Source organism: Myotis brandtii, unplaced genomic scaffold, assembly GCF_000412655.1.
Source record: "Myotis brandtii unplaced genomic scaffold, ASM41265v1 scaffold698, whole genome shotgun sequence".
NCBI lineage: Eukaryota > Metazoa > Chordata > Mammalia > Chiroptera > Vespertilionidae > Myotis > Myotis brandtii.
The window spans coordinates 166,326-183,133 of NW_005370731.1; the positions used below are offsets into that span (position 1 = coordinate 166,326).

The 16,808-nt window shown below is 53.8% G+C and overlaps 3 protein-coding genes across 7 annotated transcripts; 2 read left to right on the forward strand and 1 right to left on the reverse strand.

The window, feature by feature from the left end:
* On the forward strand, positions 1-2,965 carry YPEL3 (yippee-like 3). Its single transcript, XM_005881980.2, has 4 exons — positions 1-722; positions 818-861; positions 1,050-1,158; positions 2,475-2,965. Exons 1-4 carry the CDS (start codon positions 606-608, stop codon positions 2,562-2,564), a joined length of 360 nt encoding a protein of 119 aa, XP_005882042.2. The 5' UTR covers positions 1-605; the 3' UTR covers positions 2,565-2,965.
* On the forward strand, positions 2,964-8,550 carry TBX6 (T-box 6). 3 transcript variants are annotated; one of them, XM_005881983.2, is made up of 8 exons: positions 2,964-3,058; positions 4,185-4,419; positions 5,843-6,110; positions 6,193-6,339; positions 6,422-6,492; positions 7,530-7,603; positions 7,686-7,869; positions 7,951-8,550. In XM_005881983.2, the coding sequence occupies exons 1-8, from the start codon at positions 2,977-2,979 to the stop codon at positions 8,156-8,158; spliced, it is 1,269 nt and encodes a 422-aa protein (XP_005882045.1). In that variant the 5' UTR covers positions 2,964-2,976; the 3' UTR covers positions 8,159-8,550. The 3 variants fall into 3 exon arrangements, with proteins under 3 accessions (XP_005882045.1, XP_014385313.1, XP_005882043.1); XM_014529827.1 differs by having other exon boundaries at positions 7,695-7,869; XM_005881981.2 differs by having other exon boundaries at positions 2,970-4,103.
* A 394-nt stretch (positions 8,551-8,944) lies between these two features.
* Positions 8,945-12,477, reverse strand: PPP4C (protein phosphatase 4, catalytic subunit). 3 transcript variants are annotated; one of them, XM_014529830.1, is made up of 7 exons: positions 12,427-12,477; positions 11,737-11,787; positions 11,449-11,550; positions 10,667-10,840; positions 10,449-10,575; positions 9,467-9,656; positions 8,945-9,380 (listed from the first exon to the last, which is right to left on the reverse strand). In XM_014529830.1, exons 3-7 carry the CDS (start codon positions 11,512-11,514, stop codon positions 9,251-9,253), a joined length of 687 nt encoding a protein of 228 aa, XP_014385316.1. In that variant the 5' UTR covers positions 11,515-11,550; positions 11,737-11,787; positions 12,427-12,477; the 3' UTR covers positions 8,945-9,250. The 3 variants fall into 3 exon arrangements, with proteins under 3 accessions (XP_014385316.1, XP_014385315.1, XP_014385314.1); XM_014529829.1 differs by having other exon boundaries at positions 9,026-9,380; positions 11,449-11,482; positions 12,427-12,475; XM_014529828.1 differs by lacking the exons at positions 11,449-11,550; positions 11,737-11,787; positions 12,427-12,477 and adding an exon at positions 11,249-11,330 and having other exon boundaries at positions 9,026-9,380.
* Positions 12,478-16,808: the final 4,331 nt, after the last annotated feature.

The window sequence follows — 16,808 nt, forward strand, 5'->3', positions numbered from 1 at the left end:
GCAGGTAAGAGCCCCTCGGCATAGACGAGGTTCGGCGTCCCCAGGTAAGAGCTCCACCCCCCTCGGTGACCCTCCAACCTCGGGGAGGCCCCAGCCTCCTCCGGGTGCGGGACCTTTCCCCCAGGTGAGCTCCCCGTAAGGTACTTGCAGTCGCCCCCCAGCTCCGCCCCCCGCAGTTCAGCTGAGGTCCTAAAGACCATCCAATTCCTAGCCACTTCCTGCTCCCCTAAACAGAGCTGACAGCTCATCCACTCTAGAGCCCCTTCCTCCAGGTTCAGTTGCCAGGTCAGCTGGGGTGAGGCTGAAAGCAGGTGGGTGACTCATCTTGGGCTCCTCCTAGCCTCAGTTTCCCCAATGATGCAACTTGGGGCCTCTTCAGTGAGTCAAAACTGAGCCAGTTCTGGCCCCTGGAGAGGCTGCTGGCTCTGGGGAGAGGAGACAGCAGCCAAGTGTGACACTGAGAGAGTCCCCGTGGCCCTGGGCGTGCCCGCTTGTGTGTGGCTGGGGTCCTGACAATACACTCCCTCCCTCCCCAACAGGCACTGGGCTCCCTCTGCTCTCCGTGGGCCGCTCCCCGCGTGGGGCCACTGCCCCTGGCCCCCGCCATGGTGCGGATTTCAAAACCCAAGACGTTTCAGGCCTACTTGGATGATTGTCACCGGAGGTATAGCTGTGCCCACTGCCGTGCCCACCTGGCCAACCACGACGACCTCATCTCCAAGGTAACTGGATCATAGTTGGGGCTGGAATGGGAGGCTTGAGGGCTGCTTGGCAGCTCCCCACCCTGACCCCCTCTTCTCTCCCTTTCATCCTTTAGTCCTTCCAGGGCAGTCAGGGGCGTGCCTACCTCTTCAATTCTGTGTGAGTATTTGGCCTCCTGTCTTTCTTTTCCTGACCTCTATTGTGACCTGTGACCCATGGCACCATGCTGAGACCCTCAAAGCCCCTTGGTTCAGGCAAGAAGCTAAGGACAGACACAGTTGGATACAAGCTAGAGTTGGGCTTTGTGATGGCGGGACCCTCCCTGGGACTGCCCCCTGTCCCCACAGGGTGAACGTGGGCTGCGGGCCAGCCGAGGAGCGGGTGCTGCTGACAGGCCTTCATGCTGTCGCTGATATCCACTGCGAGAACTGCAAGACCACTTTGGGCTGGAAATATGTGAGTCAGTGACCTCTGATCCCAAGCTAGCTTTTGACATGACCTCACATCACAAGCAGTCATCGGATAATCTTTCAGAGTGTATGGGCCCAGCTCACACAAGTCAAACAGTCTTTTCATCCCCTGACCATGTTTTCATCTCTCATATCAGACAAAGGCTTTTTTTTTCTCTCGTAACCCATCCATCTCCTCACAGGCACAAGCACCCCATTTTAGAGATGATGATATAATCAGAATTACCGTTTATTACCAAAAATGCTTATTGTTATGTGCATCACAACAATAATTACAACAATCCTGTAGGTAGAGTCTACTTTCTCTTCACTTTACAAAAGAAGGAAGCCCAGAGATGTTAGGTCACTTGCCCAAGGTCACACATCCAGCAAGTAACATAATAGGGACCAGAGTCCTACTTGATTTTGTTTTTAACTCCAAACCCTTGACCCCAGCTTCTATTACCATTCAGAGGGTCAGAGAGGTTGCCCAAGACCCCACAGCCACACAGAGCTTGGGTCCATGTGCCTCCTTTTCCACTGGCCTCCTTACCACTGCTGCTGTCCAGGGTCTGATTTCACTGCTCCGCGTTGCATTTCCTTACCTGGCAGTGGAGGATAAAGCCACCACTTGGCACCCAAGACTGTTATGGAGATCAGATTAGATGCAGCAGCAGAAGATGCTCTTGGGAAACTGCAGCTGCTTGGAGCTGTGGGGCCTTGGTGATGTGGATGCCCCAGGCAGAGGCAGACAGGCAGCCCTGACCAGAGTTCACCCCTGGCCCTGCCACAGATTTGCTTTGTGTACCTGTGCAGGTGGCTTGGCCTCCCTGGAACTTTGTAAAACAAAGAGGTGGCCAGTGTAGAGGTCAAAAACTCAAGTGCTTGCAGGGCCAAGCAGATACTGTGGACCTGCAAAAGGGGCAACATAGATTGGAGGCAGCACAGCCTGCCTCTATGTTAGTAATTCAGTTATTTCTATTAAATTCCCTACTGGCCAACAAACACACATGTAGGCCAACATTGGCACTCGGGCTACCAGTTTGTAATCCCTGGGTCTTGTAGACACTTACATATCCTCATTGTTGGAGCCAACATTAGCACTTTTAAAAGCACCCACTACTCAGGGAGTTCTGTCTATCCCACTAGCGAGAAACTCGACCTTGCCACTTACCAGCTCTGTGTCTGTGGGCAGATGGCTTGGCTTCTCTGGGTGACAGCTTCCTCAGATATGAAATAGGGCCAGTCATATCCATGCCCCAACCTCTATCCCTGCTGGTAAGGCCCTTGCTCCAGGGATGACAGGCTCTCCCCTCCTTTTAGGAACAGGCCTTCGAGAGCAGCCAGAAGTACAAAGAGGGGAAGTACATCATTGAACTCAACCACATGATCAAAGACAACGGCTGGGACTGACCCCCACTCTTGCCTCATGTGGCTCCAGCCCGGCCTGGCCGCCAGGGGGCGCCACTGGCTTCCCTTCCCTGCCGGAAGGGAGCTCTGGACCCGCAGAGCCCCTGCAGAGGAAGGACTCGGCTCCTGTACATATATTTTATTGCATGCACTGTGACCTTGGGGGGAGATCAGAAGGTGGGACACCACCACCCCCACCTCCCTGCGATCTGGCTGGCTTGGATCTCATTTTTTAACCTCTTCCCGCCCCGCCTACCCCATCGATATGGCCCTGTGTGCTGTTCTCTTAGCCCAGTGCAGCGTCTGCCCTGTGAACTCCTCCCACTGGGCGCCTCTTACCGCACGCGTGTCCCCTCCCCTAGTTCTGTAGCGTTTGTATATAATAAAACAATGAAGCGGAGACAGCCCCAGGCTTATGTGGAATCGGGAAGGGGGAACTCAAGTGCAGAATCCTGCCTCTATAGACTGTTCCCATCTGAGCCCCAATGGGGCAGCAGGTAGGTAGGCACCGGCTAAAGGTGGGAGTCTGCGCTCCTGGGGCCTGGCCTCAGCCATCTTCTCTAGGACCCGGGACAGGTCTCACTGCCCGGGATTCCGGAGCCCACCCTGGCTCCCTAGACCTTGATCTCGGTTGATCGTCTTCTCAACCTTAGCGTTTTGCCACCACCCAGCGGCCCCCGCGGCATCTCTCGATCTTCTCTGCGGCTAAGTTGGCGCTGGGTCTGCTGGGAAGTGTAGTTCCCAGTGCTCCCCAGCACGGGACCTTCTGAAAAACCCAGGCAGCAGCCGGTTGGGGGCTGTAGAGCTGTGGAGACCTGTAAACTTTTGAGACTTGAATGAAGGTGGAGAATGAAAACCAGGAAGGGCTCCAGGGTTCGGCCCTCGGCTGCGGACTCCAGTGCCCTGCGTAACAATATGCTCAGGCTCCATCCCTCCAGCCGGCTCGTTCCCTCCAAGCCCCATCCTCCCAGTGAGGGTGGTGGGGGTCACCTGCTAGGAGTCTGAGCCGCCAAGGTCTGCCCCAGGGCTCCAGGCTCCATCCCAGGGTGCAGGCCCCGCCCCCTCAGTAGCTTAGCCCTAGCTGGGGCTCCCCCCGTGGGAACGGGGACCAGCTGGCCGGAAGCGCCAAACTGCGTCCCTGTCCAAGTGCCGGGGATCAATCAGGCCGAGGAGTTAATTATGTAATGAGGGGCAGGGGGTCGAGGCTAATGAAGCCTGCGGGGGAGGGTGCCCAGGTATCCGGCCCCCTCTTGTACCCCTTCCAGGCCCCAGGGGTCTCCACCCCAGCCCAACTCCAGGGCCCCAAAGAGGGAGGGGCTGTGATCCTGGGTCTGGAAGGGGCTGAGCTGTGAGCTATAAAGGGGGCATCTCCCAGCACCAGGGGACTCTAGGCAGCCAGACCTGAGGCCAGACAGGACTACTCCATGTATCACCCAAGAGAGTTGTACCCCTCCCTGGGGACCGGCTACCGCCTTGGGCCCCCCCAGCCAGTGACCGATTCCAGCTTCCCGCCTGCCCTGGCAGAGGGTTACCGCTACCCTGGTGAGCTTTGGGAGGAGCTCCTGTAGGGACTGAGGGTTGCTGTGGACCTGGGCTGGCTCCTCATTCTCCCCCCATCTCCAGATTTGGACACTCCCAAACTGGATTGCTTCCTCTCCGGGATTGAGGCTGCTCCCCGCACCCTGGCGGCTCCCCCACCTCTTCCCCCTCTGCCCCCAGCCCTGGGCACTGAGCCGTCTCCTCCAGCCCCAGAGGCCCTTCACTCACTCCCTGGAGTCAGCCTGAGCCTGGAGAACCAGGAGCTGTGGAAAGAGTTCAATTCTGTGGGAACAGAGATGATCATCACCAAAGCTGGGAGGTGAGGGGGCTGGGCCAGGGTCACAGGACCCAGTGTGTTCTGGTGGGGGGTCTCTGGGAAAGGCAGAGTTCCTGGTGATGGGGCCAGTTTGAGGGTTTCTAGGGGGGCTAGAGCTCTGCCTAAGTTCAGAATGTGGTTGTGGTCTGGGCCAGGGGTTACTCAGTGACTGATCACGGGTCATGTGGCAAAGGCCTGTGGTTGGTTTAGGGACCAACCTAAGGCAAGAGCCATAGGTCAGTCTGGGCCATGTCCAGAAAGTCTGGCTGGATTATAGCTTAGCATGTGGCCTAGATCAAGGGGTCAGTCTATGGCTGGAGTTGGGCTTCAGACTATAACTAGAGTCAAGGGCCAGCCAGTGACCAGCGTCAGGGAAGTCTGGCTAGGATCAGGGTTAGCATTAAGGTTTGTCAGCACATGACTAGATCCGGGGTCACCTTGGAGGCAGGGATATGGTCAGTGTGTGGCCTTGTGGAGCTCTTTATCTAGGCCAGGAACTCGAGCCCTGGCATGGTATCTTCTCCATTGAAAGCAGGATTGGGATGTGTGTGTGTGTGTTTGGTTAATCCTCACCAGAGGACACCTTGTGGAGCTCTTTATCTAGGCCAGGAACTCAGGCCCTGGCATGGTATCTTCTCCATTGAAAGCAGGGTTGGGATGTGTGTGTGTGTGTGTGTTTGGTTAATCCTCACCAGAGGACATTTTTTCCATTGATTTTTAGAGAGTGGAAGGGAGAGGGAGAAACATCAATGGGTGGAGAGTCATTGATCAGTTGCCTCCTGCACACCCCACATGGGATCAAGCACGCAACCCGGGCATGTGCCCCTACTAGGAATCAAACCGTGACCTCCTGGTTCATAGGTCTACACTCAAGTACTGAGCCATGCCGGCCGGGCTCCATTTCTTTTTATAAGAAGAACAAACCATTATCATTTATTCAAGAGCCAAAGCCATTAAGATAAATCAAGTTATCAGCTTCCTGTCTCTGAAGTTTGGATCATTTTACAGATCCACATAATAGAGAGCTTCCTTCCTATGAAACCAAAACCTTGAGACCTAACTCATGAATAATATGCTTAGTTTTCATTGAAATATTTTGTCACTTTAAGCTATAATTAGTCAAATCAGTTATGTATTGATTTTGGTAGACCAAATTTTATAGGAAAGTAGACTTATAAGATTCCTGGAGACAACACACAGAAAACAATGCTGAAATTTAAAATAGCCTGTGTTAAAATAGTGCCCAAATGAATATAAGATTTTAAAAATGGGATGGAACAAGCTTCCAGGCCCTCCCCCCAGTTCTAACTCCAGCTCGAATGTTCCCTGACAAACTCTGAGCTGGTGGCTCTGCCCCCTTGTCAGCACTGTGCCTGCTTGTAGCTGCTGGGTAGCTCAAGGCTCTCCTGTCTTCTTTCCCATCCAGACGTATGTTCCCCGCTTGTCGAGTGTCAGTCACTGGCCTGGACCCTGAGGCCCGCTACCTGTTCCTTCTGGATGTGGTGCCAGTAGACGGAGCTCGCTACCGTTGGCAGGGACGGCGCTGGGAGCCCAGCGGCAAAGCCGAGCCCCGCCTGCCTGACCGTGTCTACATTCACCCTGACTCCCCTGCTACTGGTGCCCACTGGATGCGGCAGCCTGTATCTTTCCATCGGGTCAAGCTCACCAACAGCACACTGGACCCTCATGGCCACGTGAGGCCCAGGCTGGGACCCCAGGCTGGGGGTTGGGGTTGGAACCCAGGGCTAGGGGTCACTTCTGTTTCTTCCCTCCCAGCTGATCCTGCACTCCATGCACAAGTATCAGCCCCGCGTACACCTAGTGCGGGCCGCACAGCTTTGCAGCCAACACTGGGGGGGCGTTGCCTCCTTTCGCTTCCCTGAGACCATGTTCATCTCTGTGACAGCCTACCAGAACCCACGGGTGAGTGACCCTGCTTGAGGGGGGTGGGTGGTGGCACCCTGCCTCAGCTGCAGGAGCTTTGACTCTGGATATGTGCCCCCAGATCACACAACTGAAGATTGCAGCCAACCCCTTTGCCAAAGGTTTCCGGGAGAATGGCAGAAACTGTAAGAGGTGGGCACCGTTCATTCATTCACTCATTCATTCACCAAATGTTTATTAATCCCCCACTATGTGTCAAGCACATAGTGGGGAGTTAATAGACATTAATGGTAAATTAAAACATTTATTCATTCATTGATTCAACAAATACTTATTTAGCACCTATGTGCCAGGCACAGTTCTAGGCACTGGAGAAGCATCAGTAAAGAGGACAAACGAAAGCCCTGTCCTCATGGAACTAATACACTGGTGGGCAAAGCAGACAACTAAACAAGAGCAGTGATATATGTTAGGGGTAAGTTCTAAAGACAAAAGAAGGCAAGGAAGAACTGCAGTGAGGTATTTATTAGATAAGAGGCCTGGAAAGGCCTCACTGAGAAGAGACCTTTGAGAAAAGACTAGACAGAAATGTGGGAGGGAACCATGTGGCTATTTGGGAACAGCATGCTGAGTGTGGAACCAGCATGTGCAAGGGCCCTGAGGTGGGAACACACCCGTGAATGACAAGAGAGGTGGAGACAGATTATGTTAAACAGTAAAGGGTTAGTTAGGACTTTGGCTTTTATTCTGAGTACAGCCCCCTGAACTGGTCCTTGCCTTCAAGGCAGAAGAGACAGACATTAATCAAGATGACCCTAACAAATGTTAACAGTGTAACTATGACAAATGTTACCAGGGAGGGCATGTTGTGCTATGGGTGGTCAGCGACCTCCTTGAGGAAGTTATGCCTGAATGGAGACAAGGATGAGTTAAGCAGGTGAACAGGGGACAGAAGAGAAGACTGAAAGGCAGCTAGTGAAGATGGCCAGAGCAAGGTGGGATGGCCTCGTAGCTTGGGAAGAAGTTTCCATTTATTCTAAATGCAATAGGAAACCACTGGAAAGTTCTAAGTGGGGAATAAGTCCCAGCTTTACTACTTTCTAGTTATTTAATTCTCTGGCCTTTAGTTCCTTCATCTGAAAAATGGGTATAGTAATGACACCTGGTAGGGTGAATGTCTAGCACCTGGTAAGTGATATCATCATCACTATCATCATTGTCTTTCCCAGGGAGCGAGATGCCCGTGTTAAGAGGAAACTGCGGGGCCCAGAGCCAGTAGCCACAGAGGCCTATGGGAGTGGAGGTGAGTACAGTCCCAATGGTGATGGGGCCAGGCCTGAGGTGCTGATCTCCCTTAGCCCAACCTGGTTCTTCTGTCTCCCGAGATGCACCAGGTGGTCCCTGTGACTCCACCCTGGGTGGGGATGTTCGTGAGTCAGATCCAGAACAGGCCCCCGCGCCCAGGGAAGCTGCCCCTGCCCCAGCTCCTGTGTGTGGTGGCTCCAGTGCTGAGGCCTACCTTCTGCACCCTGCAGCTTTCCATGGGGCTCCCAGTCACCTTCCAACCAGGTGAGTGGGACCAGGGCACAGGCTGGGCTGTTCCAGTGTGGGGGTCCCTCTCCAATGTTCTGACACCTTTTTCCACTTCAGGAACCCCAGCTTCCCTCAGGCTCCAGACTCGGGGCGCCCAGCCCCCTACTCAGCTGCATTCCTAGAGCTGCAGTCTGGGCCAGGAAGCTCAGGGTACCCGGCGGCTGCACCCCCAGCACCCTTTGCCTCACACTTCCTCCAAGGGGGCCCCTTGCCCTTACCTTACCCTGGGGCCTATCTGGACATGGGGTCCAAACCAATGTACTGAGCCATTGCCAGGCCCCTCTGCCTCCCTCAGGCTCCATTACAAATTTCCAGTTCCCTTCCCCCAGGCCGTAGCCCCCTCACTTCCACTGACCCCATCCCCCACACCAAATGGCTGCCTTGGGCCTCCTCCACCCCACTTCACACTTTGACTTCATTCCCACCCCCTCTGGCTTCAAAGCTCTGGCTAAGCTGCTGGGAGTCCAGCTGGGGCCAGCTTCCCCTTCCAGGCTCTCACCTCCGTGCGAAGAGAGGGAGGTTCTGCCTGGCCAAATGGGGCCTTGGACCAGCACCACCAACTCCTGGCTTCACCCTTGGGCTCAGCTAGTCATTATCTCCTTGCCCCAGTGCGAGCCACACCAGAGTATTTTTGTTAATAAAACTCAAAAGACATCAGTGCTCCGGAAACATTGGGCTAATGGTGTTTGGCCCTGGGAGGGACTGGGTGAGCGAAGGTTTTGTGGGGAGACCCCGGCCCCTGACCTAGACTTGCCATTTCCAGCTGCTTGATCTTGTGTGTGTAAATCCACTTGCTCTGGGCCTGGTTCCTCTTCAAGAAAACGGGGGAAGCAATGCCCTGACACTCACTGTTCTGAGAATTAAACAGGCCGTCTCTGAGGGCCGGCCCTCTACCTCGCACTCAGGAGCGGTCACTGTCAGTGGATGGGTCAGGAGGCTGTGGGCAAGTGGGCTGGCCTGCGCCTCACCTTCCTGGTGGGGTCCATCCCAGGTCCCAGGCAGCAGCACTGCTCATCCCCAATCAAGTCTGACACAAGTCCAAAGACCGTAGTTCTTCTATTAGAATTTTTTCTTTTTCTCAAAATTTTTTATCTAAAAACAAACCAAAAAAAATGAAAAAAAGAAAAACAAAAATTATTGGAAACTTCATGGTTCAGGTGGGGAGAAAGGAGAGGAGCATGGAGCTCAGGCTCCGAGCCTCTCCAGAGAAAGTCCTCACCCTCGAAGTGCCCTCTTTGAGGGAGAGCAGAGCTGGGGACAGGCCCCCATGCCCAGCCTCCATCTGGAGAAGAGGGTAGAGTCACAGTGGTCCAAGGGCAGAGGGACTGGAGGGGGGTGGGGGCAGGGGACAAAGGGGTCACAGGAAGTAGTCAGCCACGGGCTTCTTGGAGGGGATGCCCCGCGTCTCTTGGGGAGCAGCCTCAAAGATGATAAAATCTTTCTGAAGATGCTCATCCAGCTCCAAGATGGCTGCCACATTCCCACAGCTGCAAGTCGGAGGGCGAGGGCGGCAGTTAGTGTCTGTCAGCCTAGATCCCACCCCCACCGTGACCTCCTGACCCAGGCAGCTCACCGGTAGCAGTAGTTGGGTGCCGACCACACAGTGAGCACAGTCTCATTGAAGTGCCACTTGTAACCTTCCATCACCAGTTGGTGGGCACGGCAGATCATGTCAATGTCGTTGGCTGCATTGAACTGAGCCACCACGTCACTGCCAAATAGGTAGCCAGCCCCACGGGGGCTCACACCCCAGCCTGTTGTGTCTGAGGCAAATGAAGGCAGAGATGGGGAGAGGTGTCCTCAAGGCATCTGACTGCCCACTGCCCTTCGAAGGAGAATATCCTGCCCCCTCCCCCAATCAGGCCTGTGGGGCAAGAGGACAGGGCCTGATTGTGTTCTGGGGGGTTCTGGGGGTTCTGCAAATGTTGAAGCAGGTAAGCTCCAATGATGAGACTTTCCTGATAGTTGGAGTCACCTCAATCGGAGTGGCCATGCAAGTTACTGTCTAACTAGGTACACAGGGGAGTGAAAGGTGGTGCTTCTAAGAACCACGCCGCATACAGGTGTGAGCAAGGGCTGCCACAGCTAGTCTGGGAGCTGTAACAGGGCATTCAGGCATGGCAGGGGGAGAGTGGAGACTGTCTTATAGCAGAAGGAGCCCTGGACTGGTACCTAGGCTTTCAGCCTCAGCCCTGCTCCATACTAGCTCAGGAACTCCCCAAATGAGGGGTTCTCAGAGGCCGATCATTGTAAGCATTTGACCTCTGCAAAAGCCCCTTCGCATGCAGGGAGCCAATGATTTTGTCCTAAACAAGCCTCTGATACACAGACCCTAATTCCGCCCGAGCTCAAAGCACCCAGCTACCCATGCCCCTGCTGAGGGTGCCAGCCAGTCTGCACGTCAAGGACAGACGCCAGTGAAGACCAGCCCGCTCTGCTCTTCCCCAAACGTACCTGGTCTCAGTGTCCTTTCAAGGTACTTGCTTTAACCAAAGGACTCAGTGTCTCAGCAAACTAAGGATAAAGCCTGGCTGCCCTGCCCCACCTGCCCTCACCTTCAGGGTCAGACCAGAGCAGGTCACACATGGGACCATCATGAGGCACCTCCTGCTTTCGGTCAATCGTCCGGATCTGGTCAAGGGTCTGGATGGAGGGGGAGAGGCCCCCGTGCACGCAGAAGATCTACAGGGGAGAGCAAGGCAGGAGGGAAGGGAGGCTGAGGCCCAGTGCCTCTCCCACCTCTCCCACCCCCACGGAGCCCTGGGCAGCCTACCTTGCCATCAATGATGGCTGACAGGCTGAGGTAGTCAAAGATCTCAGTGCAGTAGCGCCACACGGTCACTGAGCCATATTTACGCAGGCACTCATCATAGAAGCCATAGACCTGTGTGATCTGACGGCTCTCATGGTTGCCCCGGATCAGGGTGATTCGATCAGGATAGCGAACCTGAAAGTAACCACCAAGCTAGGGCTGGGGTCCAGGCTCTCTCTCTCCCTCCTACATCTCCTCACATCTGTCAGCCCCACTCCATCCTCATCACCACCCTGGCCCAGATTAATGCCATCTCTTGCCTGAATGGTGGTGTACCCACCTCATAGGCTCCCAGCCCTCCTTCAGAAAATACAACACCCCCCAACCGCCGCCAGCACCCCATCAACTACACACCTAAAGGCTCCTCTTTCACCTCCCAGAGAGAGACCAAGACCTTAGCAAGACATTCAAGGTGCTTTGTCATCTGGCCCCTTACAACCTCTCTCCCACCAGTGGATGTTGTATCCAGTTGAACTCAACTCCTTGTCATTTTCTGAGCAGACTGAGCCTCTATTCCCTCCCCTACAATGCCACCCCTCTGACCTCATCCTCCAGGGGCCCAATCAGGTGCCCCCAAGTCAAGGAAAGCTTCTGTGACCACCCTTGCCAAGCAGAATCTGTCATCACCAGCAGCACAGCTCAGAGTTGGGGGTGGATGGAGCAGGAGAGGAGGGCGGAAAGGATGCAGACAGGTCAGGCCTGAGGTGGCCCAGGTTTGGGCTCCAGAAGACAGCAGTCCCCACCTTAAGTGCCAGCAGCAGGAGGAACGTTTCAACGCTGTAGAAACCACGATCCACAAAGTCCCCCATGAAGAGGTAGTTGGTCTCAGGGACGTCGCCACCCACCTGGGGGGAGGGAGAAGGTCCTAAACTGTCCCCTACTCAGTCAAGTTGAAGCCCTTCTTTCACAAAGGGCCCACCTAACTAGAGGCCTCTTGCCCCCACTCCACTCACCAAATTCAAGCTTTCCCTCTCAAAGGGGCCTTCCAGTCACCCTCCAGGTCACCTTCCCCAGTGCTGACCCACACTCACTCTGAACAGCTCCTTGAGGTCATAGAATTGTCCATGGATGTCACCGCATACCTGGGAAGGGAGAAGGTGTGTGGGAACTCACCATCTAAAAGCCTCTGCTCCCAGGGGATATCTTCAAATTATCACTCTTAGCTAAGCCTCTGCTTCTCAGGCCCCAAATCTACTGTCCCACCCCACGTTAGCCTGGTCTGCAATCCACCTCCATCCCACAGTGAATGCCAACTATTCTCTGGGCAAGAGCTAGAGCCAGCGCTAAGCCTCTGCTTCTCAGGGCCCAAAATCTACTGTCCCACCCCACGTTAGCCTGGTCTGCAGTCCACCTCCATCCCACACTGAATGCCAACTATTCTCTGGGCAAGAGCTAGAGCCAGGTCTTTTCAGACCTGCAGCTCCTGGAGGACCTGGCCCCTGCTTTCCCTGCTCCCCTCAAGGTACCCAGAATGAAGTTCCTGACAACAAAGAACATGTAGAAACATGTGGAGTAGAATCACTTACCAAATGGAGGGTCCTTCTGCCCTGGCCCAGAGTCTCTCTCCAACAAGTCAAAAGACCCTTCCCACAACTTCCATTTCTTACAGCGAGGGGCCCTTGAAGATGGGGCTCCCAGGGATGAGGGAGCCCACAAGACTACAGCGAATGTCTACATGCCTCCAAACCACGCCAGGCTTCGGAGGGACAGCGGGTACTCACTGTGACTGGCGAGTCCACCCTCTGCACGTTGCTCTCCTCTACCAGGATCTCTCTGGAGACAGAAGAACAGGGTCACCACAGCCAGGCCAGGCCAGGCCAATTCCTGATCTTTTTTTGGGGGGGGGGGGGGGAGGGGGAGGGAGAAGGAAGGATATGCAGCAGTCCTTGAACCTATACAGGGCAGGAGTGAGGTGTGCAATTTCCCCAGGAAAGGCTGACCACAGCCCTCACTGCTCAATACCCTCCCGTGGTTCCCCCACTGCCAGCAAGCCAAAGCCCAAACTCTTGTTCTAGCTTTCAAAGCCTTTCCCCGGTAGGCTGTGACTTTCCCAGCCTTGACCTCCCAACCCTCACCCTCCACCGCTTCCTCTCACGCGTCCCGCACTCCCAGAAAACAGATCTCTGCACAGAGCCCTCTGCTCCCTGCACTGCTCGCTCAGCTGGAGTGCTCCGAGACTGTGCCCTTGGCGGAGCTCCTACAGCTCCTCTCTACCCCACAGGGGCCTTCTCCCAGGCTGTCTAAAGGCACAAGGGGCTTGTCCTGGGCATGCCAGTCATCAAAGTGATCTTCAAAGTGATATGTTGCTTTTTTTCATTATTTAGTTAGAGGAAGTGAGGACTTCATTCTTTCATCTTTCCTTGCAATGCAGTCTGACATAAGTGAGTGAGCATGACATAAAACCACTGTCAGGTTCAGACACCCGATTTTAGTACGATTTCCAGATTTCGTCCTTGATGGTAATAGCAGTGGTGAACATTCCAGTTCACACTATACACCAGGACTCTAGTATGAGCTTTGCATAGATGGCGCATGCAATCAAACCACCACTCTCAAAGGCAGGCACTGTGATGACTCCCACTTCTCAGATGAAGAAAATGGTTGAAGTCATACAGGTGGGACTTGAACCAAAGCAACCTGGCTCTAGAACAGTGATGGTGAACCTTTTGAGCTCGGCGTGTTAGCATTTTGAAAAACCCTAACTTAACTCTGGTGCCGTGTCACATATAGAAATTTTTTGATATTTGCAACCATAGTAAAACAAAGACTTATATTTTTGATATTTATTTTATACTTCATTCTTTCATCTTTCCTGGCAATGCAGTCTGACATAAGTAAGTGAGCATGACAAAAAACCACTGTCAGGTTCAGACACCCGATTTTAGTACGATTTCCAGATTTCATCCTTGATGGTAATAGCAGCGGTGAATATTCCAGTTCACACCATACGTCAGGACTCTAGTATGAGCTTTGCATGGATGACGCATGCAATCAAACCACCACCCTCAAAGGCAGGCACTGTGATGACTCCCACTTCTCAGATGAAGAAAATGGTTGAAGTCATACAGGTGGGACTTGAACCAAAGCAACCTGGCTCTAGGGTCTGTGCACTGTCATCAAGCCACTCTGATGTGGCCCAGGCCTTGCTCAGCCCTGACTCTGCCAGTCTCCTGGATTTGGTTTCCTATAGGTCCCTCAGGGCACGCTGCATGACAAAGGCAGCTCCAAGGAGGTGTGCTTTGCTTTCTAGGAATGGGAGGGAGAGGCCCTGGCTGTAGTCTGGGGGCCCAGCAGCAACCAGGATCTCCAACCTGTACTGCATCTTGTGCTGAACATCATTCCTCATCAACTGCTTATAACGACCTTTTCAACTGACCGGGGGAGCTTCTTTTCCTCCCCATCTGACAGGCAAAAAACCGAGGCTCAGAGAAAAAAGGAGCAGGATCAAGGTCACAAAGCTGGTGTCTCAATTGGAACCCAGGAGCCCAACTTCCTGAGAATTTATGCCAGCCTCTCCCGGACTCCGGGTCAAAACTTCACCGCAGTGCCTGCCAGTAGGGCCCCAGCATGGTGTGGAATGGAGACCCAGCCTCTGACCCCATCTCTATCACCAGCAGCACATCACCAGCGCTCTCAGGGCTTGCACCTGCTCAGCTCTACTTCCACAGCTAACACTGCCTTTCTAAGTGCTCACCAAGTGCCAGGGCCCGTCTCTGGATATGAAGAATCTCATTTGAGTTTCATGATGATTTCAAATACTTGGGGAGGTCAAGTGACTTGACCGGGGTCATACTGTTCAGCGATGGAATTCGTACTGAAGACCACCTGATGCAAAATCCCCTGCTCTTCGAATATGCTGACTTTTCAATAAGAGCAAGTCAGCTCACACACTTCAGGCCTCTGTAATTCCCAGGGTCGAGTCTGTATACCCTCTGAGCAAGCCAAAGCTCTCGACACTACCAGCCTTGGCCTGGGTCACTGGTGGGCCCCCAGGAAGCCAAGGCCAGGTGCTAGAACTGGCCTCCTTCACACTGGGCCTGAGATAATAGCGGCCAACTCGAGCCTCTCTAGTACCTCCTAGCTCCACTCAGTCTCAGCTGGACATGACCTCCCACCCCTCCGTCCTCTGTAGCCTCTCATAGTCTAACTGTCTCTGCCTGGCTGCCCATGAGCATGGAGAGCAGTAAAAGACCTGGATGCAAAATCAACCTCCCCTCCAACCATCAGTGAGACTGTGGGTAAGACATTATCTTCTCTAAGACTCATTTCTCTTCTCAAATACTCACTCCTGCCCTCCTATTCCGTAGGGCTGCTGCAAAACACAATGGTGACTGAATATATAACTTCTCTATTATTCTGGAAACTCCACCATGCTTCCCAAGCTTTAGCTATCATCACCACCAAATTGATCCAGGTCCTACGGGGGCAGATAAGACATATGGGAAAAAGAATGGTGCCAGGCAGCAATTGGTTTAAGTTCCTAAAAATGCCATCAAGACAGAGGAAGCAGACAAATCACGGAAGAGCCACAAACAAGCATTTAAAAAGGGGCCTTGCCTGTTCACCAAACCCACACAGGCCCTGTCTGGGGGCTAGAGTGTCTGGGGTGGGAGGGAGCCAAGCAAAGAGCCACAAGTTCAGCACCCAGCTCTGCCCCCCTCTCTCTGGGTGATCTTTAGTCAAGTCACTATGCCTCTAGGAGTCAGCCTCCGTTCTGTAAAATGGAGCAAACAATTCCAACCGCACAAGATTGCTGTGGGGAGGAAATGGATATAAATTCTTTGCCAGTACAAAGCCAGGCTAATAGTGCTTCTGCTATTCGGTAAATGTAGGGTAATTCTGCTCTTTTCTCTCTCTGTTTTAAATAGATTTTTATTAATTTCAGAGAAGGAGGGAGAGGGAGATATAACTGGCTGCCTCCTGCACATCCTCTTCTGGGGATCAAGTCCTCAACCCAGGCATGTTCTCCACCCAGGAATCAAAACGTGACCTCCTGGTTCAACCACTCAGCCACACCGGCCAGGCTGGCTCTTTTCTCACAAGTCTCCAGCTTGGCGGAAGCCACAGTCACACAGCACCTCAGAGGAGGCAGGTAACTGGTCTCCTCACTGCTGCCCACACACCTCAGGGCCTCCAATCTTACACTCATCCTGCTGGGACGGCCTCCCTCCCTGGCCCTGCTCCCATCCGCTACCCTAATTATTTTCCTCTTTCAAGGCCACTTTGTTAGAAGTTCCCCGATGACTTCAGTCCGTGCCAGCATTGCCATCTCCCTACACAGTAATAGCAGTGACACCTAAGGATTGTTGAGCACTCACGCTGCACCAAAGCACTCTGCTAACTTCATCCCAAGCACCAACTTACTGACTCTTCCAGCCATCTTATTAAGTACTATCATTCCCAATTTACAGATGAAAAAAAAACAAAGCGTTCCAGAGACCTCAGGGACCACCAACACAGATAGTTAAGTGGCAAAGCTCAGATTCCAACCTACAGCTATGACCTTCCAGAGCCGGGGATTTTAATCACTACGTGTTCCTGCTCCCACAGAACTCTAAGCCAGGCCGCCCTCGTGCCATGAATTCATGCTGAATTCTACTCTGGTCTATTTGTCGCCATGTCTCAGGCTCCCACCCTGCACACGAGGACCCCACTCACTCCACCCTGCGTCGTGGCCTGAAAAGAACAGGACCCGAGAACTGGATCGGGCTCCCTCCCTCCCTCGCTGGGCTGGCTCTGAACATGCGAGCCCTCATCTGTCAAAGGGGAGCAATATGCCCAACCTCCAGGGTCGTTGCTGGACTCTAAAGTATGTTATAAACCAGGGTCTTTAGCTTCCCTGCCTTGCACTTCGGTTCTTGCTGACGTTCCTGTGTGTCCTCTTCCTCTGCAAGGCCTACCCGCAAAGGTCAGTCCCCCAGCACATAGTAGGGGTGCTTCCCTGCGCGTCTCCCGTACTTTCTGTCACTCGCCACCTCACTGAACACATCACCCCACACTTCCAGTCTCTGTCCCGGTCTGCCTTCCCCACGGGCTGCTCGGGGCACAGGCCTCCGTCCGCTCTCCTCCGGGAGCGTTTCCAGGACAAGCCAGGCCCACGTTC

Bases quoted from the DNA above. Each gene is read 5' to 3' on its own strand.
- PPP4C (XM_014529828.1), bottom strand. From the start codon at position 11,329: ATGACAGATTCTGCTTGGCAAGGGTGGTCACAGAAGCTTTCCTTGACT. The intron at 10,576-10,666 runs GTAGGCTGCCCA...TCTCCCCTGTAG, and splicing joins CAGCCATCATTGATGGCAAG to ATCTTCTGCGTGCACGGGGG. The intron at 9,381-9,466 runs GTGAGCTGCCTG...TCCGACTTGCAG, and splicing joins GCACCCAACTACTGCTACCG to CTGTGGGAATGTGGCAGCCA.
- YPEL3 (XM_005881980.2), top strand. From the start codon at position 606: ATGGTGCGGATTTCAAAACCCAAGACGTTTCAGGCCTACTTGGATGAT. The intron at 862-1,049 runs GTGAGTATTTGG...CTGTCCCCACAG, and splicing joins GCCTACCTCTTCAATTCTGT to GGTGAACGTGGGCTGCGGGC. The intron at 1,159-2,474 runs GTGAGTCAGTGA...CCCTCCTTTTAG, and splicing joins CCACTTTGGGCTGGAAATAT to GAACAGGCCTTCGAGAGCAG.
- TBX6 (XM_005881981.2), top strand. From the start codon at position 3,986: ATGTATCACCCAAGAGAGTTGTACCCCTCCCTGGGGACCGGCTACCGC. The intron at 4,420-5,842 runs GTGAGGGGGCTG...TTTCCCATCCAG, and splicing joins ATCATCACCAAAGCTGGGAG to ACGTATGTTCCCCGCTTGTC. The intron at 6,493-7,529 runs GTGGGCACCGTT...TGTCTTTCCCAG, and splicing joins AATGGCAGAAACTGTAAGAG to GGAGCGAGATGCCCGTGTTA.